At 39.1% G+C, this 27,899-nt stretch overlaps 2 protein-coding genes across 3 annotated transcripts in view; both read left to right on the top strand.

The window, feature by feature from the left end:
* LOC141461765 (TWiK family of potassium channels protein 7-like) overlaps positions 1–27,899 on the top strand; it is a 224,632-nt gene that overhangs the window by 46,586 nt on the left and 150,147 nt on the right. The window lies entirely within an intron of this gene.
* Positions 6,346–11,580, top strand: LOC141461965 (uncharacterized). The gene has a single exon (XM_074143467.1). The coding sequence runs from the start codon at positions 6,346–6,348 to the stop codon at positions 11,578–11,580; it is 5,235 nt and encodes a 1,744-aa protein (XP_073999568.1).

Raw genomic sequence — 27,899 nt, 5'->3', positions numbered from 1 at the left:
TAGGGAAAAGTAGGGTGAGATGGCCACCATTTTATTTGGAGGGTGCCTGCAAATTTTTGGTAAGGGCTAGGCTTACTTTATTATTATTTTTGGAAACCTCATACGCTCACAAACATAAGATAAGGAAATGTTTCAGAAAAAATGCTAAGGGAAACATTTTTTTATTCTTACAAAAAAAAAATAGCAATTGGCCATCTATCCCCACTGGGTTGGGTGAGTTGGCCAATGTAACTTGGGAGAGATGGCCACATATTGTAAATGAAATTGCACTAGTAAAACGTAAAAATAACAGAAAAAAAATGAATGGTTACTTAATATTTACTTTTTTTAATATTTTCAATAATAAATATATATTTTTATTTATTTTATAAAATTTTTTCGGTATTTCGGTAATGACTATAAAGAGATGGGACAGATACAATAGGCTAATTACAGTGTTAAACTTTGACAAAAGAGTAAATACAGTAGATACTGGGAAATTTCATTCAATACAAAAACGTTAAACACAAAACATCGGAAGAACCAAAAACCCTTACGAACCCTTATATACGAGGGTCGTTTGAAAAGTCCGTGCAAAGTCAGAGAGATAGCACCACTGACGCGTATCGAGGTTATGTTTAGTTAGTAGCATCTCTTGGAAGAACACACACCAAGTTTCAGCCAGATCGGTCTATTTCTTTGTGTTTGGCATTCGTTTGAATCGAGGAAGTCGAGTGATTTTCAAAAAATGGACGAAAAAGAATTTCGTGTGTTGATTAAACACTACTTTATGAAAGGCAAAACGCCTCAGGAGACTAAAGAGAAGCTTGATAAACATTATGGTAACTCTGCACCTTCGATTAGAACAGTTTATAAGTGGTTTCAAAATTTTCGTAGTGGCCATATGGGCACAAGTGACGCTGAACGTTCTGGACGCCCTGTTGAGGTTACTACTCCAGAAATCATTGATAAAATCCATGATATGGTGATGGATGACAGAAGAGTGAAGGTGCGTGAGATTGCTAGTGCTGTGGGCATCTCGAATGAACGGGTACATAATATTTTGCATCAACATTTAGACATGACAAAGCTATCCGCAAGATGGGTGCCGCGATTGCTCACGCTTGACCAAAAAAGAAATCGTGTGAAGTGTTGCAAGGACGGTTTGCAGTTGTTCCAGAAGAATCCGCAGGACTTTAAGCGTCGTTTCGTCACTGTGGATGAAACATGGATACATCACTACACTCCTGAGACCAAAGAACAATCTAAACAATGGGTTACCAAGGGGGAATCTGCGCCAAAAAAGGAGAAGACCGTTCCTTCGGCCGGAAAGATTATGGCGACTGTCTTTTGGGATTCGCAAGGAATAATCCTCATCGACTATCTGGAAAAGGGTAAAACTATTACAGGTGCATATTATTCATCGTTATTGGACCGTTTGAAAACCGAGCTGCAAGAAAAACGCCCACGATTGGCCCACAAAAAAGTCCTTTTCCATCACGACAACGCACCAGCTCACACCTCAGCAGTTGTGGTCGCAAAATTAATAGAAATAGGGTTCCAACTCGTTTCGCATCCCCTCTATTCTCCAGAGTTGGCTCCCCCGGACTACTATTTGTTCCCCAATATGAAGAAATGGCTGGCGGGAAAAAGATTTTATTCAAACGAGGAGGCGATTGCAGAAACGAATGGCTATTTTTCAGACTTGGACAAATCCTATTATTCGGAAGGGATCAACAAACTAGAGCAGCGTTGGACGAAGGGTATAAGCCTAAAAGGAGACTATGTTGAAAAATAAAAAAGGTTTACCCCAAAAAATTAAGTAGTTTTTATTTTTGCACGGACTTTTCAAACGACCCTCGTAGATACAAAATTAGTAGTCAACATAATTGCCCAAAAAATGGAACACTATAAAACAATACACACGGATACCGCTACAAAAGTTTGGTTTTTCCAATGTTTTGTGTTTAACGTTTTTGTTAATTGTTAATTTTGTTAACTGATTTTCTATGTTACTGATTCTCTAAATTGTTTGTATTTTTGTATTTGTAATATCCAGGCCCTGAAGAAGGCAATATATTTGTCGAAACGTTGGCGAAAAAGACGAGTTCTTGTTTTTATTTGACCGATTCCTCGCCAATTCTAAATCCTTAATTTAGTAATTTACGGTCACGAAAAGTAAAAATAATTGGCCATCTATCCCTACTGTTGGTACGGCCATCTGTCCTGAATGCTAGAGAGAGATGGCCAACATGATAAACATAACTCAACGCGTACTTTTTGACAGTTTTAGAAGTTAGGATTCATTAATGTATACTGTACTTTCCTAATATGTAAAAAACAACACTAAAATTTCGACACATACATTCGCTGCAGCACGAAATATGCATCTATCATCCAATTTTTTGTTGAGGCGATAATGTTTTTATTTTCTGAGTAAATTAATAACGCTTTGACGCAGACCAAAATGAACTCACTGTAGTCAGCCATGAACGTTCATCACTTGAGAGGTCACGCAGCGCCGTCAGACGACATTTCGGTTAAATTTCGGCTGTTGGCCATCTCTCCCGATTGGCCATCTCACCCGACTTTACCCTAATAGTTTTTTTTGCTATGGTGGTAAAAAACTTCCAAGCGATTACCAAAAAAAATTAACGTGTGGCTGTGTCATGGCCACGGCCGTGTGTTGTACGTGAATACGTTTACGTAACGGGTTATACTTTTTTTATATAAAATATTTTTATTTATGTAATTATTTAGGATGAAATCAAGTTGATCCGCTCGGCCGCATTCATTCTTTTACGTTTCCGGCACAGCTTGACTCGGTCATATGGTGTTTTATTATTACCATTCGATTGTTCTTGAGAAGACCTTTCCAACCGTGGACGATCTCTTCATTTGGTTTTGGTTTTTCGACGCGTAAAGGCCGACATTATATATTTTTGATATTTTTTTATTCTAACACCTTATTATATTCACTGTCACTATTTTACACTAATGTTTTATATACAATCGATAGATTGTGACGACAGCTGACGATTAAAACTTAAACGAACATCGCAGCTTCTCCGAGTCAAAAGTTATACTAATTGCAAATCTCGATACGCAGCAAAATGATGGTTGCAGCAAAATGGCGGCGCTTCCCCTTCCACCGCGCGCGATGCGTCACAGTCCTCGCTTATCGTAATGAATATTTTGATCCTTTAGCTATCCAGTGGTCTAATTTAATTTTGAATGTAGACGATAGATTCGAAACTATAATGCCAAACTGTATCCCCCGATTTTGTTATCATTAGGTTTTTTGGATTGCCTCCATATATTTGGATAGCAAATTTAAAGACGTATTGACGTCAAAATTGTATCAGGACTTCGCACTATTGGTAGCTCTAATTCCAAACTAAACCTTATTGTGAAGATCCCCACTGATGGCACCACAATAATAAATCAAAAGCCAAACAGTCGACGATCTTGGAGTCCATTTTCTAAAAACCCATTGCTCTTTGTTTTATCAAAGTGTATACTTCCTGGGAAAACTCCAATGGAAAATATGAATTTCCTTTTGGAAAAAAAGAAAACTGAACAATAGCTTTAGTTTTGAGGAAAAGTGGTTCTTAATAAAATTTATTGTATATCGATTGTAAAGCTATTGCAGATTGGGTGTGTTGGGTCCTTCCATAAGAAAAACATTTACATTCACTGACCGGATATTTAATTCTCTCTTAACTTCCGCTCTATTTTTAAAGGTAAAAAAAGAAATTCACAATCGCCTCAGTTGTAGTTGCTACCTTCCTATCATACATTTTTGTGCTTTATTATTATTATTTTTATTTCTATTACTATTATTATTAATTTTGGGGAATATTGAGGTACGGTCAATATAAATTCAAAGACAAATTTTGTTTCTTCATACCAACGTTTCGGTAAATATATTTCCTTCTTCAGGATATTGTAAAATTTGTGGAGTTTAACGTTAAACTACTATATTATCATAACTGTTGATAAAAATAATTATATTAAAACTGTCCGGTAGGACAGTTGTATAAGGGTTGACCATCAAAAACTGCACGAAAAAGCGTAACGTTGAAAAACACCCAACTTTGACAATTTTTTTCTCTTTTTCTATGAAAGATAAAATTCCCAAATTTTCTTTAAAATATAGGGCAAATCCTCCTTTACGCCCGTAATTTTTTTGCAACAACATAGATATAACAGATTTCGAGAAAAAAGTTGCTGAAAATGAGCAAAAACGGCACTTTCAAAAATTGTTCTTCTTCTTCTTCTTCTTCTTCTTCTTCTTGTTGTTGTTGTTACCTTTTTTGTAAACTGCGTAGCGCCTAAACGCGAGAACCGATTTTCATGAATGAGGTGTCATTCGATTCGGAATTTTATGTAGATGTGCCTTTTGGGGGTCACGACGCTGTACATCGAATGGGAGAGGGGTTAGCCCCCTTTATGTAAGGCCCCCTCTAAAATTATTATTTCTAATTTCTCTGTAAATCTTGGCCCGATTTTGATAAAATCTGGTGGGATGATAGGGTTAGGGCTTCCCTACGTAACATAAAGCGACGATCTGCTCTTACACTTGTTAAGAGGAAGTATAGCAATCATTTCAAATTATCGAGGCGTGAACCGATTTTCATGAATGAAGTGTCATTCGAATCGAAATTTTGTACAGATTTGTACTTTAAAAGTCTCGACGCTGTGCCTTATAAGGAGGGGAGTTTGCCCCATCCAAGTAAAGCCCTTTCTAAAACTATTATTACCAATATTTCTATAACGCTTAGTCCGATTTTGATAAAATTCAGCCCGAATAAGTGGTTAAAGCTCCTCTTCGTGGCTGTGATGTGCCATCATGCTCTTACACCTACTAAGAGGAAGTACTGCAATCGTTAAAATTATCAATGGGCGAACCTATTTACATTATGAATGAATTGTCGTACGATTCAAAATCTTTGCCTCTTTGCCTTTTAGGAAGAAGTACTGTAATCGCTGTTTATTTTTCTTACTCCTCTTAAAAGGAAGTACTGAAATCGCAGTTTAGTTTTGCTTTTTACGTACAAATACCTTCCTATTTTATTCAAAACGCTTTCTCAAAAAAATTGTTATTGAGGATGGCAACTATAATCATTCTTTAAAATGATTTCTCCAGTGGCAGTTACGGTTCCGACTTAACACCTTATCAGGTTATAATGATAGAATTGCTTATTCCAAATGTTGTGGCCAAACAACAAAATTAAAATTAAAATTAAAAGAATATAGTTTTATGTAAACAATTGCAAGGGAGGGGGCGAATTCTGTTAAGAGAAAACGAGTGGTTGGGGTGTGCGTGCGGCTGGGAGTAGCCGCGCTATAACCTCAGAGGACATTATTATACGTATATGGCTAAAAGGGGTTAGTTTGAACACCCGTTGTGCGACTAGTTTTCACTTCCTTCTATGAATTATTCTACTTTATTGGGACCATCATTGGATTTTTTAGAGCTGCAGCAGTCAAAACCAAAGAAGAATAACCACAACCACGTAAGTGCACTTACTGTCGTCACAACAGAGCGACTCCGGCCAGGCCAAGTACACAAGTTTAATTCACCTCAACGGGCACATACATTTTAACCTCTTATCGCCCTCACATATTTAATTCAAATAATTATTGTCATTATTTAATAACTTTATTCATGATGGATTCATTTACTTTCATAAGGTAATTCATTAATTACTTTCTTGCTGTACGTGCATTTTGGTTATATATTGTACTCTATTAATTGTCGTGGTTTTCCACAGATGTTTGTTTATTTCTGGTTTGTTAGTTTTTTAACAGGATATCCTTTTATATTATGTATTAATTTAGCTACAATTTTATTTCGGGTTTATCATATAGCAATTCAATTATGTCCTTTTTATTGTAAATACATGCAATTCATCACAGAATGCACTATTGAATTTCTGTTCCTTCAGTCAGCTCAGGTAACCCAATAAGCTAAATAGCTTATTGTGGGTGTTTACTTTTATACCAGAACATTTAGGCGGAGGAGTAGGAAAGGCCTCTTAGGACCTCTACCCGCCGTCGCAACATTTTTTGGCGCCCGAACAGGGACACGATTCTGTTAAGAAAATTTGAAGCTTATTCTGTGGATAATGTATGTATTTGCAAACCTACTAGCTACGGCTTGAACATTAATATAAGCTATAATTCATGCTTTTATTTTCTGGCGCATTATATTACTGGCCTAACATTTTGCTTATTGATTAATTTTATTTTTACCTTTCCTCAGTTGTTTAGTTTTCTTGTTTTTTTATTCGTTCTTCCGTTTCTTTTTTTTTTGTTGTTTGGGATTTTCTATTTTGGGATTATTCTACTCCCTTCAATAAAATGGAAAACCTCAATCCGGAACAGGTAACTGAATTTACTTCTTTAAAGACTAAACTTCAGAGTTTAGGTCACAAAATTAAGGTGATTGTTGAACAAGGACGCCTAATTGCCTCGGATGAGTCTCAATTATTTTTGTTTAAGGGAATGTATAAGAAGTTGGACACATATTTTGATTCCTTCAATGAATCATGGGATCGGTTTCTACAGTTGATAACAACTTGGGAATTTACCTCTACCTTCCCTACCCAACAAGAAAGGGGACTGCAACAGGCCATTGAGAGATATTATTATGAAGCCTCTGCGATCTATGAACATCATATGAACCCCACTCCTGGATTTCCTACCACCGCAGCCCATACCACTCAACCTTCGGCATCTTATAATGAGTCTCGCACTTTGCGAAGTAAATTGCCGCAGATCAATCTTCCACAATTTGATGGATCTCAAGCAGCATGGCCTATGTTCCGTGATACTTATCGCTCAATTGTCCACGATGAAGCTTGCGTCTCTGATATGGAAAAGTTTCTTTTCCTTGTTTCATGCCTTAAAGGTCCAGCTTTAGTATTAATTCAGGGCATTGAACTTGAAGAGCGAAATTACGCACAAGCATGGAAGTTGCTGAATGACACCTACAACGATAAACGGAGATTAGCAACGAACCATCTGAAGTCAATGCTGAGCTTTACACCCTTTCGAAAGCGACCCACAGCTAGCGAATTAAAAAATCTATTGTCGACTGTAGGCGAAAGTGTAGAGTCCTTCGCGAAGCTGAAAATCCCCCATTCAGGAGAATTTATTTTATTTTATCTTGTTCTCCGGTGCTTGGACCCAGAGACTAGAAGAGCCTTCGAGAAACAACATACTGCTACTGAATTTCCTACTTATCAGCAGATCCTCGACTTTCTTCGGGTCGAATGGAGGTCAGAAGATCTGGCCACTGAAGATCCTGTGCAAGAACGTTTACCTAAGGTCGTCCAACATCACAACGCCAATCGTCCAGTCTCCTTGGGCAATAAAGTAAAGAGTTCATTCCTGGTAGACAACCGATCTAGCCAATCCGGATTTAGGGAGCAGAAGTGTAATGTTAAGGGTACGCCTCCAAACTTTAATTGCCCAGTTTGTAAAGTTAGTCATACGCTGTACCAATGCAACCAATTTAGGAAGATGTCCGCAGAAGAGAAAATCGCATCTTTAAAGGATTGGACAGGATGTACAAATTGCCTTTCCAGAAAACATTTAAGTAAAAATTGCCCTTCCACCAGGAGATGCCAGACATGTGGACAAGCACATCACTCATGGTTGCATCAAGCTAGCATCGGAGAGAACCATCCTCGTAGCACTATGCCAGCTGCAGACCCACAGAGTGAAATTGCCTTAGGTAGCCTTAGCAAGCGCGGTGAAGTCTTATTAGGTACTGCCTTGATCGACATCCAAGATATTAGTGGTACATTTCAAAGTATCCGTATTGTCACAGACAGTGGAAGTCAGCATTCCTTCATAACTGAAAGCTGCGTCCAGAAACTTGGATTACAAATAGAGCCATGTGGTGACAATATTTCTGGTATAGGTCAAGTACCCTTGAACAATATTCTAGGCAAGATTCCTTGTAAACTCCGCCCAACTGGTAATGCCAGCTTTTCTTTCCTACTTAAAACTGAAGCCATTGTTGTTCCAAGAATAACAGGAGATCTTCCTCATGTAGCCCTGCCGTCGTCGACGCAGGTTTGTTTCCAGAAATATGTTTTGGCTGATCCAGAGTATTGGAATCCAGGTCGAGTAGAATTCCTGTTAGGTGGTGATTTATTTTACGATATAATTACTGGACGACCCATTATGATTAGTGATGAAGTTCCTCGGTTGATACCAACAATATTTGGATATATAATTGGAGGTCCAGTAAGAAATATTCCTTCACCCCAGGAAACTTCAGTGTTTCTCATTCAAGATGATAAACAGCTAAAGGATGCTCTGACAAAATTTTGGGAGGTGGAAGAGGTTCCACCACGCCAACTCTTATCTAAAGAGGAGAAGTTCTGTGAAGACCATTTCGCCTCCACACATTACAGATTACCGTCCGGTAGGTATGTAGTATCATTACCTCTGAAGGAAACCATGGTGGATCTCGAGAATCCAGCAGCGCAGGCTCTAAACCGCTTTTTAAACTTAGAGAAGAAGTTCTCCAAGGATTTTCAATTGGAGAAGGAGTACCGCCGATTCATGGACGACTACATATCCTTAGGTCACATGAGAGTAGCTCCAGCCGATACTTCAGCCTACATAATACCTCATCATGCTGTTTTGAAACTTAATAACAGTCAGCTGAAGCTGCGAGTAGTGTTCGACGCATCTTGTAGGACTGCAAAGGGGTCGTTAAATGATCACATGTATGTAGGGCCAAAACTTCAACTGGATATTGGAGAGGTTATTACTAATTTTCGCACACACCAAGTAGTCTTCACTACAGACATCGTTAAGATGTACCGACAAATTCTTGTTAATCCAAAGGACAGGAAATTCCAACATATATTGTGGAGGTCTACTTCCGCCGAAGCGATCCAGACATACGAACTGTGTACAGTCACATATGGAGAAACAGCTTCACCATTTCTTGCCCAAAGAACCATCCACCAACTTATCACGGATGAAGGAGCATCATTCCCTTTAGCAAAGAAGGCGCTTTCGGAAGATATATACGTCGATGATATTGCGACGGGAGCCAACAAGATGGAAGAAGCCATCCAACTGCAAGACCAACTTATTGCATTGCTGGCAAAAGGTGGCTTTCAGTTAAGTAAGTGGGCTAGTAACTGCCCTAAATTACTGCAAAACTTAGAGCCTTCTCAGCTTGGAGTTTCCGCTGTGCAGCTATCCGATGAAGACATTCAAGGCGTTAAATTGTTGGGCATTCAGTGGCATCCTTCGGAAGATATCTTTTCCTATAAAATTTGCCCTCCACCATGGAATCCAACCAAAAGGGCAATATTATCCGCCATTGCAAGAATGTATGATCCCCTTGGATATCTATCTCCTGTGATTTTCTACGCCAAAGTCATTTTACAGGAAATGTGGAAATCGAACTGCGATTGGGATGAACTCGGTCCACCCACAACCTGTGCTAAGTGGAAGACATTTCTCGCACAGACCAGTTCCTTATCAGACATCAAGATCCCTCGTTGCATTACCTCAATTGAAGATGTTTCATACATGATAGTCGGCTTCAGCGACGCATCGCAAAGAGGTTATTCCGCTGTACTATATTTGCATGCTACTACAACTTCCGGGTGCCACGTACATGTGCTCAGAGCCAAAACGAAGTTAGCGCCTATCAAGCCTATGTCTATACCCCGTTTGGAACTGTGTGGAGCACTACTACTAGCTCGTCTTCTCCAGTCATGTAAGAGTGTGATGACTAAGCTTGGAATTCAACGGGCTACATTGTTCACTGACTCGCAGGTAGTTTTAGCATGGCTGTCACATCCTCCACATTTGCTCAAGACTTTTGTGGCGCATCGGGTTATGGAAATATTAGAACTCACGACTAGAAGCCAGTGGAACTTTGTAGCGTCTCAAGACAACCCAGCTGACTGCAGTTCTCGCGGTTTACTTCCCAATGAACTCACTCACCATCCATTATGGTGGGCGGGTCCTGCATGGCTTTCCACTTCAGAAAACGACTGGCCGATAGTGCAACCTGAACTCAAAGAAGATCTCCCCGAAGTAAAAGACACAGAGATTACTACGCTGATCGTAGCAGAAGAGAACCCATTTATTGCATGGATGCAACGTTTCTCATCATTCAATAAATTAGTACGCAGTATGGCTTACACTTTGCGGTTCATCAACTACCAAGGCAGAAGGAAAGGTCCGATTTCTGTCCTAGAATTTAGAGAAGCTAACAAGCGCTGCATAAGAATCACGCAAAGCTGCTACCGAGCTGGGGATGAGCTGGATCAAATCCAGATGGCAAAGTCAAAGGCTCTTCGTTCACTACGCCCGTTTCTAGATGAAGAAGGGCTAATCAGGGTGGGCGGTCGTATTCAGGATGCAGAACTGCCATTCGATGCCAAGCATCCATACCTAATACCGAATTTCAGTCATTATGCTTCGCTACTAATCGACCATTATCACATTTTACACGCACACATAGGGCCTACCGCATTGCAAGCAATTGTACAAGGGAGATATTGGATTGTATCAGTAAGAAAGTTAATCCGCCAAAGGGTGTTTCGATGCATCAAGTGTTACAGAACCTCACGATCACCTCAAGTACCTGTCATGGGTAATCTTCCAGCATACCGACTAGCGGAAGGTAAGGTATTTGATCATGTAGGTGTAGATTTTGGTGGACCATTTCGCATTCGGGAATCGATGAGAAGGAAGGCAGACACTGGCAAGGCGTACTTATGTCTCTTTATTTGCATGAGTACGAAGGCTGTACATTTAGAAGTAGTCTCAGCATGTTCCACAGAAGCTTTTCTGGCAGCTTTCGAACGATTCATTGCGAGAAGAGGAAAACCTATGCATGTCTACTCCGACTGTGGAACTAACTTCATAGGTGCCGAAAATCGGATAAAGGAATTGACGAGACTCTTGAGATCGAGTGAAGCACAAGGCAAAATCCTAAGGACAACAGTGCCGCAAGAGATACAATGGTCTTTCAACCCTCCCTCAGCTCCACACTTCGGGGGATTATGGGAAGCAGGGATCAAATCTGCGAAGTCAATTCTGTACAAAATTGTTGGAGAAAGTGTTTTGACCTTTGAGGAGCTGGCCACCATTTTTTGCAGAGTGGAAGGAATTCTGAATTCCAGACCCTTGTCATCACTAGGAACCGACCCAGCAGCGGTTGAATGTCTCACCCCAGGACATTTTCTAATAGGCAAACCCATCACCGCACCTCCCGAAGAGCGAATTCAAGAAACCAAGAACCTCCATCAACGCTGGAAGCTAGTAAGCCAAAAGGCGCAGCACTTTTGGAATCGTTGGAGAACGGAATACATCCACCAGCTACAGCAACGCAAAAAATGGACGAAGGATACTGCTAACTTAAAGGCTGATGATCTTGTCATCGTTGAAGAGCCCAATGTTCCACAAAGGACTTGGCCATTGGCTAGGGTTGTTGAGACTCATCCTGGCAAAGACGGTGTAGTCCGCGTTGCCACTATTAAAACAGGTTCAGGGATCTATAAGAGACCGGTGGCCAAATTGGTTCCCCTAACTCCTCTCAACGGTTAGGATAATTTTTAATCAAAAATTGGTGGGCGGAATGTTGTGGCCAAACAACAAAATTAAAATTAAAATTAAAAGAATATAGTTTTATGTAAACAATTGCAAGGGAGGGGGCGAATTCTGTTAAGAGAAAACGAGTGGTTGGGGTGTGCGTGCGGCTGGGAGTAGCCGCGCTATAACCTCAGAGGACATTATTATACGTATATGGCTAAAAGGGGTTAGTTTGAACACCCGTTGTGCGACTAGTTTTCACTTCCTTCTATGAATTATTCTACTTTATTGGGACCATCATTGGATTTTTTAGAGCTGCAGCAGTCAAAACCAAAGAAGAATAACCACAACCACGTAAGTGCACTTACTATCGTCACAACAGAGCGACTCCGGCCAGGCCAAGTACACAAGTTTAATTCACCTCAACGGGCACATACATTTTAACCTCTTATCGCCCTCACATATTTAATTCAAATAATTATTGTCATTATTTAATAACTTTATTCATGATGGATTCATTTACTTTCATAAGGTAATTCATTAATTACTTTCTTGCTGTACGTGCATTTTGGTTATATATTGTACTCTATTAATTGTCGTGGTTTTCCACAGATGTTTGTTTATTTCTGGTTTGTTAGTTTTTTAACAGGATATCCTTTTATATTATGTATTAATTTAGCTACAATTTTATTTCGGGTTTATCATATAGCAATTCAATTATGTCCTTTTTATTGTAAATACATGCAATTCATCACAGAATGCACTATTGAATTTCTGTTCCTTCAGTCAGCTCAGGTAACCCAATAAGCTAAATAGCTTATTGTGGGTGTTTACTTTTATACCAGAACATTTAGGCGGAGGAGTAGGAAAGGCCTCTTAGGACCTCTACCCGCCGTCGCAACACCAAATTTTAAAAAATCTGTAAAGCAGATATGTAACTTTGCAAAATAGACAAAAAGAAAAATCTATCCAAAAGGTACAAAAATCTTTTTAACAAAAACTTACAGTTTAAAATGTTAAGTATAAGGGTTGATTAAACGCCAAAAGGTACACAAATCAGCAAGTATCCATCTCATTTCATTTACACTTCATTGACATTATTTAAGTAATTTTACTGCATTAACTTTTCCTTCACATTTTTAGAATTTATTAGATGTCACAGACCCTTATGCTGGCCAGTTCATTCATAATATTTTTTTGTTATAATAATGATAAAATGAGTTATGAATTATTCTGAGTAATCACAAACACATGCATTTTAAAGTAGAAAAAGACAAAGTCAGGGTGGGCCACTGTTTAAATTTGAAACACGGAGGATTGAAAACAATATTTCAGTCTTGAATTCGTCTTACCGAAATATTCGTGAGCACAAATAACACACAGTTGATAACAAGTAGATTATTCAACAATAATTATTCATTTCTCAATTGTAATTTAATTTATAAATAATAGTAACAATAAATAATAATAATAAATACAGTCGAGCCTCCATTCTCACTAGTGCTGCACGAGAATCGAGACAAATCTCGGTCTCGGTCTCGAGACCGAGACCGAGACGAAACTTGAGCAACCGAGACCGAGACCGAGACATTATATATATCTCGTCGAGAAATCTCGGTCTCGTCTCGGTATTTCTAATATTAATTTTTAGCTACAAAATTATAAAATTGTGTTCTTTATTAATAAATAATCATTACGGGTATTGAATTAATTATTAAAAGATACGATTTTATTACGAGGGTCGTTTGAAAAGTCCGTGCAAAGTCAGAGAGATAGCACCACTAGCGCGTATCGAGGTTATGTTTAGTTAGTAGCATCTCTTGGAAGAACGCACACCAAGTTTCAGCCAGATCGGTCTATTTCTTTGTGTTTGGCATTCGTTTGAATCGAGGAAGTCGAGTGATTTTCAAAAAATGGACGAAAAAGAATTTCGTGTGTTGATTAAACACTACTTTATGAAAGGCAAAACGCCTCAGGAGACTAAAGAGAAGCTTGATAAACATTATGGTGACTCTGCACCTTCGATTAGAACAGTTTATAAGTGGTTTCAAAATTTTCGGAGTGGCCATATGGGCACAAGTGACGCTGAACGTTCTGGACGCCCTGTTGAGGTTACTACTCCAGAAATCATTGATAAAATCCATGATATGGTGATGGATGACAGAAGAGTGAAGGTGCGTGAGATTGCTAGTGCTGTGGGCATCTCGAATGAACGGGTACATAATATTTTGCATCAACATTTGGACATGACAAAGCTATCCGCAAGATGGGTGCCGCGATTGCTCACGCTTGACCAAAAACGAAATTGTGTGAAGTGTTGCAAGGACGGTTAGCAGCTGTTCCAGAAGAATCCGCAGGACTTTAAGCGTCGTTTCGTCACTGTGGATGAAACATGGATACATCACTACACTCCTGAGACCAAAGAACAATCTAAACAATGGGTTACCAAGGGGGAATCTGCGCCAAAAAAAGCGAAGACCGTTCCTTCGGCCGGAAAGATTATGGCGACTGTCTTTTGGGATTCGCAAGGAATAATCCTCATCGACTATCTGGAAAAGGGTAAAACTATTACAGGTGCATATTATTCATCGTTATTAGACCGTTTGAAAACCGAGCTGCAAGAAAAACGCCCACGATTGGCCCACAAAAAAGTCCTTTTCCATCACGACAACGCACCAGCTCACACCTCAGCAGTTGTGGTCGCAAAATTAATGGAAATAGGGTTCCAACTCGTTTCACAATTCCCCCTATTCTCCAGACTTGGCTCCCTCGGACTACTATTTGTTCCCCAATATGAAGAAATGGCTGGCGGGAAAAAGATTTTATTCAAACGAGGAGGTGATTGCAGAAACGAATGGCTATTTTTCAGATTTGGACAAATCCTATTATTCGGAAGGGATCAATAAACTAGAGCAGCGTTGGACGAAGTGTATAAGCTAAAAGGAGACTATGTTGAAAAATAAAAAAAGTTTACCCCAAAAAATTAAGTAGTTTTTATTTTTGCACGGACTTTTCAAACGACCCTCGTATATATGTTCAATATTAATACACCTATTTGACTTCGAATTACATAAGTAAAGTAAAGTAATCGCCTATTTTTTCAGCCGGGGCTTTACGTCCAACTACCAATTAGCGGAAGGAGGCGACTAGCAAACTACTTACTGTAAATTTCTTCTATTAACCATTAAATAAAATCCAAGGCTTAAGACCAGGGAATCGAACCCAGTACCACAATGCATATTAGCTTCGCAGGTCTCGCCTCTAACCGATCGTCTATTGGTCATTATCAACGCAGCTTGCGAAAATAATCTTTCAGATGGCACTGAAGTTGCACAGATACTAAAAATATCTCTCGCCATTCTAGACAAATTTTTGAAGGAATTCTCAAGTGTTTTCCACCATTCTAAAATGTCAACGTCTACTGGTGCTTGGACTAATTTGGTGTAATTAATTATTTATGCCTTCATGCTTCGGTGATATTTGCTGATTTTTGAGCAAATGGTGCAAAAATATTGATGCAGTCGTCGTCGTCGTCGTCAAAAGGTGAATCATCAGATTCTTTATCTTCACCAACAGCCATAACTAATGGAGCGGGAAGTTTGTTGGGAGGTGTATTTTTTATTTCACGAATCGACTTGTTATAGCAGGCAGATATGTTATTTGGGTCTTTCATTTGGCACGTTTTTAACATCTTTTTGAAATTATATAAAGATATATAACAGTAATAGTAACATAATATGATGCATTGAAGTGTAAGTAGTTGTCTTCTTTTACACACATTTTCATTACCAATATATAAATTAAAATAATTATTAGAAAATAATAACATTTTTTGAAAAGATTATTAATAGCAAACCATTTTTAATGCTTAAAAAAAAAATTCAAAAAACCAAGACCGAGATTTGAGCGACCGAGATCGAGACTGCATAAAGTCTCGCCTCGTCTCGGTCTCGTGCAGCACTAATTCTCTCTAGCGACCACCTCCATTTACGGACAGGTTTTTGGATTTCCCCGTTTTACCTCTATACACTTTCTTGTATAAAAGAACCTCCGTCTAATGGTCACTCTACATAGCGACCGCGGACATTTATTTTTGGGGAACATAGGCATTACTTTACTTTACATTCGTATTCCATACCGGGAATCCGCCATCTCACCCAAAACAAGTTCTTTCAAACCAAGTTCTGATATATTGCATCCAATCCAGACCCAATGTATGGCACCCAGCGCTCTCCAAACCGCAAACCCACATAAATTCTTTTCAGACCTGTTGAAAGAACAAAGGTCATCCCTTAGGTTGACTGCGTGCATTTCCTTCACCCACCGACAGACCTATGTATCCTCCTCCATTAGGGTGTTTCAAAAAATGTTGACTTTTAAATTTTAAAGAGCGCCGGGCGGAAAATCAAAGTTCATTTTAAAAACAAAAAGTTTCGTCCGTATTAGAGCGAAATCGATTAATATTTAGAGATCGCTACCATCGATCAAAAGATTTTTGTCTTGCTTTTTCTTGTTTTTTATGAAAAATCTTAATTAAATGTTTTGTATCTTTTAAAAATTATTTACTACCAATCAATCAATTTCAAATTATAACAATAAATGCAGAATATTCCCTAATTTAGAAGTTGTTTTTTTGTGGTAAACTTTTTATTTTTCCTGTGGTATTTCTGTGAGAAGGGAAAAGTATATTTCCTCTAAAGCGCCATTTTTTCTTTAATGTACAGACCTATTTCCTGCAAGGTTATATTACACTCTAATGTACGGTTACGAACTGTATAATGTTAGCAAGGCAAGTGTTGATGTGGTGTTTACGAAGTGTGAATTTGTGAATAAATGGATATTTAGTTATTTTATTTTATTTATCTGTTAGAGCAGCGTTTTGCAATCTGTGATACGCGAGTTGCTGGTTGGTGGTATGCGAAAAATAATCAATAATGGCGGACATAAAACAATTAAAGCATAGAAAGGTTTTTTCTTATAATTCATACAAATTATTTTAATTAATAATATTACACAGTAAAGTTGTCAATATGTACAGTAATAAGGTTGGTCTGTCTCAAGATATACGAGAAAAAAAATAGCACATTTAACAGGGTTAGAATTGTCTTTCATGGAGTATTTCCCAAATCCCGAAAACACAAATGATAATTGGATTTCAAACCCCCCTTCTAAAAAGAAAATTTAGGAAAAGCTACAACATTATCTACACTAGCAAAAAATCAAGGAGAACCCTCGACATAATAAAATTTTTGGGAAGCTATAAGTGGGGGACGGAGCGGGAAATTTTAAAACGTATTTTCATTACACTCACCCGTTCAAAATTAGAATATGGAGCCCCAGTTTATAGCTCTGCGCGCAAGTCACGCCTGAAACTACTAGATAGAATTTATAATGAAGGAATTAGATTATTTACAGGCGCCTTCCGAACCAGTCCGTTACAAAGCCTCTACGTAGAGCCAGGGATGTTGCCACCCCAGCTCAGGAGAGAACAACTCACCCTGGCCTACGCAGCCGGAATATGGGGGAAACGGTCTCATACCTTGTACCCCGCTATATTTGAGAGCCCACATGATATGGAATTTCGACACCAACGCACGCGGACGAGGCCCCTCGGGGTCCGGGCAAAGGAAATTTTAGCAGCGGAGGGCATCGAGTTGGGAGAAGTTATGAATTGGGGTTTTGCTCCTGACCCTCCCTGGCTATTGCCCTCTGCAAAAGTCCGCATGGACCTGGCAATCCACAAAAAAGAAGAAACTCCCCCCGTTGTCTATAGACAAAAATTATTAGAAATTATGAATTTTCACTATGACTTCCGACCTGTCTTTACGGACGGGTCGAAGATGGGCAACGGTGTGGGTAGCGCTGTGTACACAGAGGGAGTTACCCTTAGTTGGACACTCCCTCATTATGCATCGGTGTACACGGCCGAGTTGTTTGCTATTAGCCAGGCCATAACGCTCATAAAAAACAAAAATTATAATAAAGCGTTGGTGTTAACCGACTCACTAAGTGCAGTCATGGCTCTCCGGGATAAGTTCTCGACGGACCCATTGGTCTCCAGAATATTTTATTATTTATCGGAATTGCGTTCACGTGGACAAAGGGTGACGTTCGCTTGGGTCCCGGGCCACATTGGTGTGTCCGGTAATGAACAAGCGGACGAGGCGGCCAAACGTGCCGCCTCTACAACTACTGATGAAGTCATCCCTGTGCGTCCCACAGACCTAAAAGTATATATGAAACTTCTAATAAGAAATAAATGGCAAGGGCAGTGGGATCGCACAAACGAAAAATTAAAAGAAATTAAACCACGTGTTTGGAACGCTACAGTCGAGAACTACCCGCGGCACGAATCTGTGATTTTGACAAGGCTAAGGATTGGACATACACGTGTGACACATGGGTACCTCCTCATTGCCGAAAGAAGGCCGAGGTGCCCCCGATGTCGAGAAAGGCTGACAGTGTCGCACGTGTTGGAAGGGTGTCAGGCACTGCGTAGCCAAAGAGAAAGAGCAGGCCTGCCACATGACAAGTGCGCTATTCTTGAAGAGGGTTCTCCTTACATAAGGAGGCTATTTACATATTTAAGACATATTAATTTATATTGTAAAATTTAGGTTAGCATTTAGGTTAGTTTATAGTTTAGTTCTTTTAAAGGGGAAAGGAATATCGAGTACTTTCCCCTTGTGTGAAATGTGGTGTGAATGTATTTATTGGCGTGAATGTATTTATTAGCGTGAATGTATTTATTGGCGTGAATGTATTTATTAGCGTGAATGTATTTATTGGCGTGAATGTATTTATTGGCGTGAATGTATTTATTGGCGTGAATGTATTTATTGGCGTGAATGTATTTATTGGCGTGAATGTATTTATTGGCATGAATGTATTTATTGACATGAATGTTTAGGATAGATCACAGTACGGGGTTGAAAGAAATTTTATAAAAGTATTTCAACCCCTCTAGGTTAATTTTAGACTAAGTTTATTTTAGAATGTGCAGGAAAATTTGTTAAAAGTACTGCACATTATCATAGTTCTAAGGGAATAGCCTCCTTATGGTAGATGAGGTTTATTTATATTCGGTAATAAAACACTTTTGGTCTTGCGTTAATATCTTAAGTTAATGTAGATAGGGGAAGGCACGAATATATTCCGCTCTCCCCCTCGTCGACTGGATCGATGGACAAGAGGGGATGAGTGGGATATATACTCCAATATACCTGGGCTCCACCCTACCTTGCTCAGCAAGGTGCAGTATGTGGAAGCCCGAAGGTGACGCGTGCCGACCCAGCTCGAGTGGATAAAAGATGAGAGAAGATTAAAATGATTAGGGGCGCTAATGACCTCAGCAGTCGATGCGCCAAAAAAAAAAAAAAAAAAAAAACATTATCGATAAAAGATAAAGAAAATTTAATAGAATTATCATGTGACAGAACTTAAATGATAACTATGTAAAGATCTGCTTAAAGAGACTGAATTGTAATGAGTAAGCTCTATCCAAGCAACATTAAATTTAATTGGTACTTACAGGTAGCTGAATGCTTAAAAGAAATTAATTTAGAAGATTGGGGCACAAATATAATAATCCTAAAGACGAACTTTGTAAATTAATTAATAATTTTGAAGAGAAAAATATGTACGCAATTTTTAATTATTTAAAAAAAGTTTTAAAACGAAGTTCTTGCACTTTACAACTTTTATAAAGAGAACATGAACTTGAACTCCTTTGTTACAGAACCATTGTATCTCTATACAAATAAAGATGATGATAATAAAATAGCACACTCGGAATAACAAAGTTCACGAAATACAAACATTTTTACGAAGTGTTACAATTTAGCATGATGTACTACCAAGTGGTGCGCGAACCAAAAAAGGTTGGGAAACGCTGTGTTAGAGTAAAATGTTGCCACCGAGATGGATTACTGGAGAAAGGCAGCACGAATATCAAGGACTTGAAGGAGTAAGGAACGAAGAAATGAAAAAGGAAAATTAACGATTCCAAAAAAATTGTGCTGCAGAACGTAGAGGGAAAAGAAATTTAGATGGTACGGCCTTATAAAAAGGATGTAAGATGGAAGAATGGCTAATGAAATCCTGTACTAGGAAGCCGAAGGAAGAAGAAGAAAGAGCTGACCCAAGGTAAAGGTGGCTAGATGGCGACCTTAGAAAGCCTCCAAAGGTTTACGGACTGAGAGAAAAGAGATCCAGTTGGAAGCTGAAATTAAAAAAAAAATTAGCTGATAAAAGAAAAACCTTAATATTAAGGAACTCCTGAAGACCAAAAAATGTCGCAAATTATGTGATTTTGGTCTCCTCCAAAACACCTAATTTGTTAGTGAGATGTTAAGCCTGGTCTGAAAAAAAATTTGGGGATTTTAACGAGGACAAAAATTTAATATGAATCAAATACAGTCGAGCCTCCCATAAAGGACACTCTCACTAGCGACTACACCACCATTTACGGACAGTTTTTGGATTTCCCCGTTTGAGCCCTATACACTTCCTTGTATAAAAGAACCTCCGGTCTAACGGACACTCTACATAGCTACCGCGGACATTGATTTTGGGGAACGGATTAAATGTTTCACCTCCCACCAACGACCACCTTATTAATAAAAGTTCGTTTGACGCGGCGATCAAAATAATTATCCCCTCTCAAGATTTGGTCTATTTTTCTGGTTTTTCCTAAAGTTTCCTATTTAAGCTCCATACATCTTGTACCATTTTAATCATTTTTCAATATTACTTTGGACGAACAATATCATTTTTTCCGATATGTCTCTCAAACGAAAGTGGTTAACTCTAGAAGAGAATGTGTTGGAAGATTTTGCAAAAACCAAATCGAGCCATCGTCAACTTGCCGAAGGGTTTGTTCTATTTTTCTAATAATAGATGATAGTATGATGATAATTTTACCATAAATTATTAATGTTATGAATAAATGTGATGATTATTATAAAGATTATTAATTAAGTCAATAATTTGTAGTTTTTTGATAATTTTTTTGGATAATTAAGAAAAATTTGATGCATATCATATACGAGGGTCATTCAATAAGTAACGAGACAAATTATTATTGCTCAAAAACGGTTTATTGAATCAGTACAAAACTTTGGTTACTTTTCAACATAGTCCCCAGCAACACTTATACACTTGTCCCATCTTTCTGCTAATTTGTAAATGCCCTTGGCATAAAATTCTTTGGGTTGATCTCGAAGCCACTTTTGCACCTGATTTTTTACCTCTTCATTGGATCGAAAATGTATCCCTCGTAGACCATCTCTAAGGGGTCCAAACAGATGGAAGTCTGTTGGGGTCGTGGTTGGGGCTGTAGGGGGGATGTGGAAGGATCTCCCATCCCAGTTTCTGAAGTTTTTCTTTCGTCAGCTGTGCCGTATGTGGACGGGCGTTGTCATGAAGCAAAATCACGCCTTCAGTCAAGAGCCCACGGCGTTTCGTTCGAATTGCAGGTCTTATCTTGTTTTCCAGCATGTCACTGTAGTACTGGCTGTTGATTGTTCTTTGGCCTTCAAGAAAATCACAATAAATTGGCCCCTGAAAATCCCAGAATACTGTAAGCATGACTTTACCGGCAGATGGCTGAGTCCTGAATTTTTTCCGAATGGGAGAAGTCGTAAGCTTCCACTCAAGGCTCTGTCTTTTTGTCTCTGGCTCATAGTGGTGGATCCATGTTTCATCACACGTTACAATTCTTTTGAAAAAAACCTTCTCCTTCAGTCGAATATCGATTTTTCAACTGTTGGCTGATTTGAAGCCGGTTTTCTTTGTGAGCGTCCGTGAGTTGTCTGGGCACCAATCTCGCACAGGTTTTCTTGTACTGCAGCTTGTTGTGAATAATGTTATGGACAGTTCCAACACTCGCGTTTACTTTTTCACTTATCAGTTCAACGGTGATACGCCTATTGTCCCGAATTAACGCGTCAATCCGAGATTCGAGAGAGGAAGTCCCAACTTCGATCGGTCGTCCACTGCGTTGCTCGTCAGAAACTTTTGTACGGCCACTTTGAAACTGTTCTACCCATTTGTAAACGTTCGAACGATTCAAACAATTGTCTCCGTACACTTTTAACATTCTTTTGTGGATTTTACTACCTTTCTCACCTTCCGCGACTAAAAATCTGATCACGGCACGTTGTTCTTCCACGGTGCAATTCTCGTAGCTAAATAATGATGCAACTATGTACGTTTTTAAATCTATTAATAATAAATAATTTTTAAATAGATGTTTGGAAAAAACCCATATTTTTTCATTATGAAACTTGCCTACCTCCTTCTAACGACCACCTCCAAACAGCGGCCACTTTGCTTTCCCCCGCCAGTGTCCGTTATTGAGAGGTTCGACTGTTCGAAAAAATTTTGTGAGCTAAAACCTTGAGAACAATAAATAATTTGGGTGAGTGTTTACACCAAAATTGTGGTAAGTTTTTTTTTTTAAAAAAGTTAATGATGTTTTCAAAGAATAACAAAAAGTGTCCCTTTGAAAAATAAAAATAAGGTTTAAAGTTTAAAGTAAAAGAAAACAAAAATTTACATCATTAATAATAATGAATAAGAAAAAAAATTAAAAGTGACAATGAGGTTAACATGGTATGTGAAGGGCCAGAAACAGACAACAGTTTCATGCAACTCTGTAGCCCAGCAGCTAGCCTCTCTGCCTTTATAATTCAAATTAATGTAGTTACTCCGCTACATACCCACGCACACGCACACACGCACATATGCACACCTCTCTAGGGTGTTAGGCGCTTGCCTGGCTCACCTAGCTGGTAATTGTTTTTGTAAAACAATACTGGTACCGTGTATATGTCCCCTTGTTAATCTTTATTACTTGCAAACATAGTAATTATTTACATACACAAAGGGTTATTTACTAATATCTACACAATTACTAAACAGTGATAATGCAATATCTGAGAACATGACAACGCCGTCGTTCTGAATAGTTTCTAAGAGTGGATAGGTCCTGTGTAAGCTTTTCATTTTCACTTAATCAACAGTGAAGTTACTTTAATCATGAAGATTTTAAGTTTTCATTGCGCTTTTTAGGTAATATTAATGTTTGTATTTAAGTATTTTAAGTAGGGTAAAGACGGGTGAGATGGCTCAATTGACATTTGAGTAAATTAGTAGTGAAAAGTCGGTTAAGCAAAATCCCAGTTTTCTGCATTTACACCCCTCTGTTCGGGGTAGGGTTTTATTAAAAACCAAAAAAATCCATATGATCTTGAAGCTCAATAAATGCGCAACTTTTTCTGAAATTATGTGACCCCTTGATTCAGTAATCATTGAAAAAATACAGTTGAAAATTTTAACAGAAATCATCGAGGATAAATATTTTAGACATTAATGTAAAAATGTCATTGTTATAAAAACGTTTTGAGACTCTGTACTGAGCAAATTTATAGGAAATTTAATGCTCTTTCGTTTGGAATAAGCAGATTTGTTGAAGGATAAAGGATAGAAAAGTTACGGCCCTTTTTTTAGTGAAAAACGCGAATATCGACGGAACAGTTAAAAATGCAAATATCTTGGACACTATTGAGAATCGGGCCAAAGTGAATAGAATATTTTTTGTTGCATTTGAGCTGCTGAATCACCTCCCGAAGTTTCGACCACTCCTCCATATACACTTTGTATAAGGGGTATATCTTTTCCTCCTGGCCCTGTGGACTGAGAGCAATGGACACTTGGCTCAGTTATTAGTCCTTCTCTAGATGGGTGCCAGCTAGGGACCCTTCTTCCCTTTAGCAACTGTAAAAACCTCGATTGTTGAAGTCGTCACGTTGTTTTCACGGAAATCAGAGTCTCATCATCTGGAAAATGCTTGCCCTTCAAAAATAACTTCATTGTGGAAGTCCGATAGTGTGTGGTCGGGTGAATAAGGAGGCGATAGAATTCCAAAAATCCAGACCATGCTACACATTTGGGCAACATGTGAGTTGTGAATTGGGAACTCACCTTTGGTGAACATGCCACGTTTCTTGGTTTTGATAGCCTCTCACTATTTCCGCTGTAGTTGAGCATAGTATGCCCCCAGTGATCATGATACCCTTGGCTAGGAAATCCATCGATACTACTCCGTGCTGGTCCCAAAATACTGTGAGCCTGGAATTGGAGATGTTCGCGCCGACATTTTGAATTGACGATGCCGGTTCACCATACGAGATGTGGCTATTAAATAACGATACTGATGCTGCTATAGAAGAACTACGAGGGTCGTTTGAAAAGTCCGTGCAAAAATAAAAACTACTTAATTTTTTGGGGTAAACCTTTTTTATTTTTCAACATAGTCTCCTTTTAGGCTTATACACTTCGTCCAACGCTGCTCTAGTTTGTTGATCCCTTCCGAATAATAGGATTTGTCCAAGTCTGAAAAATAGCCATTCGTTTCTGCAATCACCTCTTCGTTTGAATAAAATCTTTTTCCCGTGTAATGGGTTCAGATGACTTGAAGAGGAGGTTTATGATGCGGGAATTAGTTAGAGATTTGATAGATAGATAAAGAGTTGATATTCGGAAAATAAATATATATATTTTAACAATAATTTAGAATGATTTAAATTGTAACTAGAATGCACCACTATAACGACGTTGAATACATATATGTTTAAACACTTAGATAGGGACGCGCTCGCGGTGTAACTCGCTGGTAGAATCTTGAGGTTACGGTGGTAAAAATCTGAAGAATAATCATCGACTGCTGCCACTTCCTGTAGAGAGACCATATATAGCCCTCACCACACATTGACAAGTCTTGTAATTACGGGTCACACTCAAACATCTCTTGCCGTGTGTTGACCCTAGTCTTGAATAGGCCGGTGAAAGGTGTTGGATGTTGTCAAAGGGCTGTAGCCAGGTAGTCACTGTATACTGACCGTATAATGACCCTTTTGAAAGCGGTGTGTCTTTGGCGGGCGGTCCCTTTTTGCCCGTGCACTGACCGCGGCACTAGCGTCTGACTGGCACCACTAGTTATAATTTTTATAATTATATTTTTTCCTTCTGTTATCACATCACACCCGCCAGCCATTTCTTCATATAGGGAACAAATAGTAGTCCGAGGGAGCCAAGTCTGGAGAATAGGGGGGGATGTGAAACGAGTTGGAACCCTATTTCCATTAATTTTGCGACCACAACTGCTGAGGTGTGAGCTGGTGCGTTGTCGTGATGGAAAAGGACTTTTTTGTGGGCCAATCGTGGGCGTTTTTCTTGCAGCTCGGTTTTCAAACGGTCCAATAACGATGAATAATAAGCACCTGTAATAGTTTTACCCTTTTCCAGATAGTCGATGAGGATTATTCCTTGCGAATCCCAAAAGACAGTCGCCATAATCTTTCCGGCCGAAGGAACGGTCTTCGCCTTTTTTGGCGCAGATTTCCCCTTGGTAACACATTGTTTAGATTGTTCTTTGGTTTCAAGAGTGTAGTGATGTATCCATGTTTCATCCACAGTGACGAAACGACGCTTAAAGTCCTGCGGATTCTTCTGTAACAGCTGCAAACCGTCCTTGCAACACTTCACACGATTTCGTTTTTGGTCAAGCGTGAGCAATCGCGGCAACCATCTTGCGAATAGCTTTGTCATGTCCAAATGTTGATGCAAAATATTATGTACCCGTTCATTCGAGATGCCCACAGCACTAGCAATCTCACGCACCTTCACTCTTCTGTCATCCATCACCATATCATGGATTTTATCAATGATTTCTGGAGTAGTAACCTCAACAGGGCGTCCAGAACGTGCAGCGTCACTTGTGCCCATATGGCCACTCAGAAAATTTTGAAACCACTTATAAACTGTTCTAATCGAAGGTGCAGAGTTACCATAATGTTTATCGAGCTTCTCTTTAGTCTCCTGAGGCGTTTTGCCTTTCATAAAGTAGTGTTTAATCAACACACGAAATTCTTTTTCGTCTATTTTTTGAAAATACTCGACTTCCTCGATTCAAACGAATGCCAAACACAAAGAAATAGACCGATCTGGCTGAAACTTGGTGTGTGTTCTTCCAAGAGATGCTACTAACTAAACATAACCTCGATACGCGCCAGTAGTGCTATCTCTCTGACTTTGCACGGACTTTTCAAACGACCCTCGTATGCATGCGCCAAATCCAAACGACCGACAGCTGTGCAGCGTAAAGCCTTCTCTTTCGGTTGCAGCGTCTCACGTGTTTGTAGAAAAAAATCTGTCTGACCGGAACCGACCGTTTGTGTAAGAGGTGTTAGTTTCGTTTTGCCGAAAACATGATACTACACATGTAGAGTAGAGCAACGAATTGTCGTGAAATTCAACATGAAACTGGGTAAAACCGCTACTGAAACTTATCTTTTATTAAAAGAAGTTTATGGCAATGAATGTTTATCACGTGCGCAAGTTTTTTGAGTGGTTCAAGCGTTTCCAAGTTGGCCGAGAAGACGCCGGAGATGATGACCGCCCAGGTCGCCCTTCCCACGTCCAAAAAGGATGAAACTATCGATTACAAATTATTCAACATTACTACCGTGAAGTGCTTGCTCAACTCCGTGAAAGAGTAAGGCAAAAAACGACCCGATTTGTGGAAGAACAAGTCACGGGGTTCTCCATCAAGACAACCGGCGCCGGCTCACACTGCATTGTCTGTCAAGAAGACGTATCTAGCCAAGTACAATATCCCAGTTTTAGGCCAACCGCCTTATTCGCCTGACCTGGCCCCCGTGTGACTTTTATCTGTTCCCCCTAAGTCAAATCTGCATTAAAAGGAACAGACGATTTCAGTCCGTTGAAGCTGTTAAAGAAAAAGCGGCATGCGTCATGCAGGAGCTCACAAAAAAAGACTTCCAGCACTGTTTGGACACACATATACGCCATTTTACTACAAAACACATAAAACAAATGTTATTTATTTATATAATGCTTTGTAGAAAATACATTCTGCAGCAAGAGAACAAGACAGTTGGCCTCTTCTAGGCAATAAGAACTACAATGGAAATAAACGTAAAATAACGTACAATAAATATTGAAATTTCAGCCACAAGAAACGAATATATAAATGTAGCAAGAACAAAAACTACAAAATATACAAATAGGTGTGGCTATTATGTATGATGACCATATACAGTGCCCAGTAAAACTAGAATTTCGCGTATTACGTGGTGTGGCTATTAAACAACGAGACTTGATGCTACTACAGAAGAACTATTCATGCGCCAAATCCAAACGACAAGTCATGGGTTCTCCATCAAGACAACCGGCGCCGGCTCACACTGCATTGTCTGTCAAGAAGACGTATCTAGCCAAGTACAATATCCCAGTTTTAGGCCAACCGCCTTATTCGCCTGACCTGGCCCCCGTGTGACTTTTATCTGTTCCCCCTAAGTCAAATCTGCATTAAAAGGAACAGACGATTTCAGTCCGTTGAAGCTGTTAAAGAAAAAGCGGCATGCGTCATGCAGGAGCTCACAAAAAAAGACTTCCAGCACTGTTTGGAACAATGGTAAATTCGCATGGAGCGTTGTAGGGATAGGGGTGGGGTGTATATTGAAGGTGATAATAACTAAATATGTATAAATTTTAAAATAAAATGTTTTACAGCAATAGTCTCGTTATTTAATAGTCACACCTCGTAAAACTCTTTCATCTCAACGAACGTCCTTCATTGGTGTGCGGCCTTTCTAAGTAAAGGAACTTGGGACTTCTCTGAATTCCACTGGGTTCATCATCAAACCTTACACCACTTCAGCACCTGTAAAATCAAGACTGTTATCAGTTCTGAGTTACAAATTGGCTCCTAACCTATAGAGACTTATATCAATGCACTTGTGCAGTTTCTGCATCCTGCAATAAATAGAAGTGGGCCAGGGGAATACATTAATGAACGCCCCTTATAGCTTTGAGAGTTGATGTATTTCCTCCATTCGGTGATGGTCCAGTAAGAGCAGTTTGGACACGCACGAGACGTTGTAACTCGTGTGGGTCATCTGTGGCCACAATGTCTTTAAACTATGCCCTAATTAGCCATCGACTTTTTGTTTCATTGAAATGCTACACACAGTGAGAAAACCAAGTTATAATTATTAATTTACATGAAAAACAGAAAATCGATAATCTGTATCAGTTCGTCGAATACTTTAGAATATACTTAACGAGGAATTTGAAGTGACTTATTTTAGTACTCGTATTCCAATTAATCGACTTAAATTTTACCAATATACCTCTTGAAGAAGGCCAATTAGCTATCGTATTATGAACTTCAACAAAATCCAAAGTCTCATGTTTTACACGTATACTAATTAGATTAGAACTCCCAACTAGTAAACTGTTAGCTGGGG

Source organism: Rhodnius prolixus, unplaced genomic scaffold (assembly GCF_049639745.1).
Source record: "Rhodnius prolixus isolate KJV_2025 unplaced genomic scaffold, Rpr scaffold_12, whole genome shotgun sequence".
NCBI classification, from domain to species: domain Eukaryota; kingdom Metazoa; phylum Arthropoda; class Insecta; order Hemiptera; family Reduviidae; genus Rhodnius; species Rhodnius prolixus.
This window is presented reverse-complemented; position numbering and strand designations above follow the sequence as displayed.

What these genes read in the sequence shown, in the direction of transcription:
- LOC141461965 (XM_074143467.1), top strand. Translation starts at nt 6,346, where the DNA reads ATGGAAAACCTCAATCCGGAACAGGTAACTGAATTTACTTCTTTAAAG.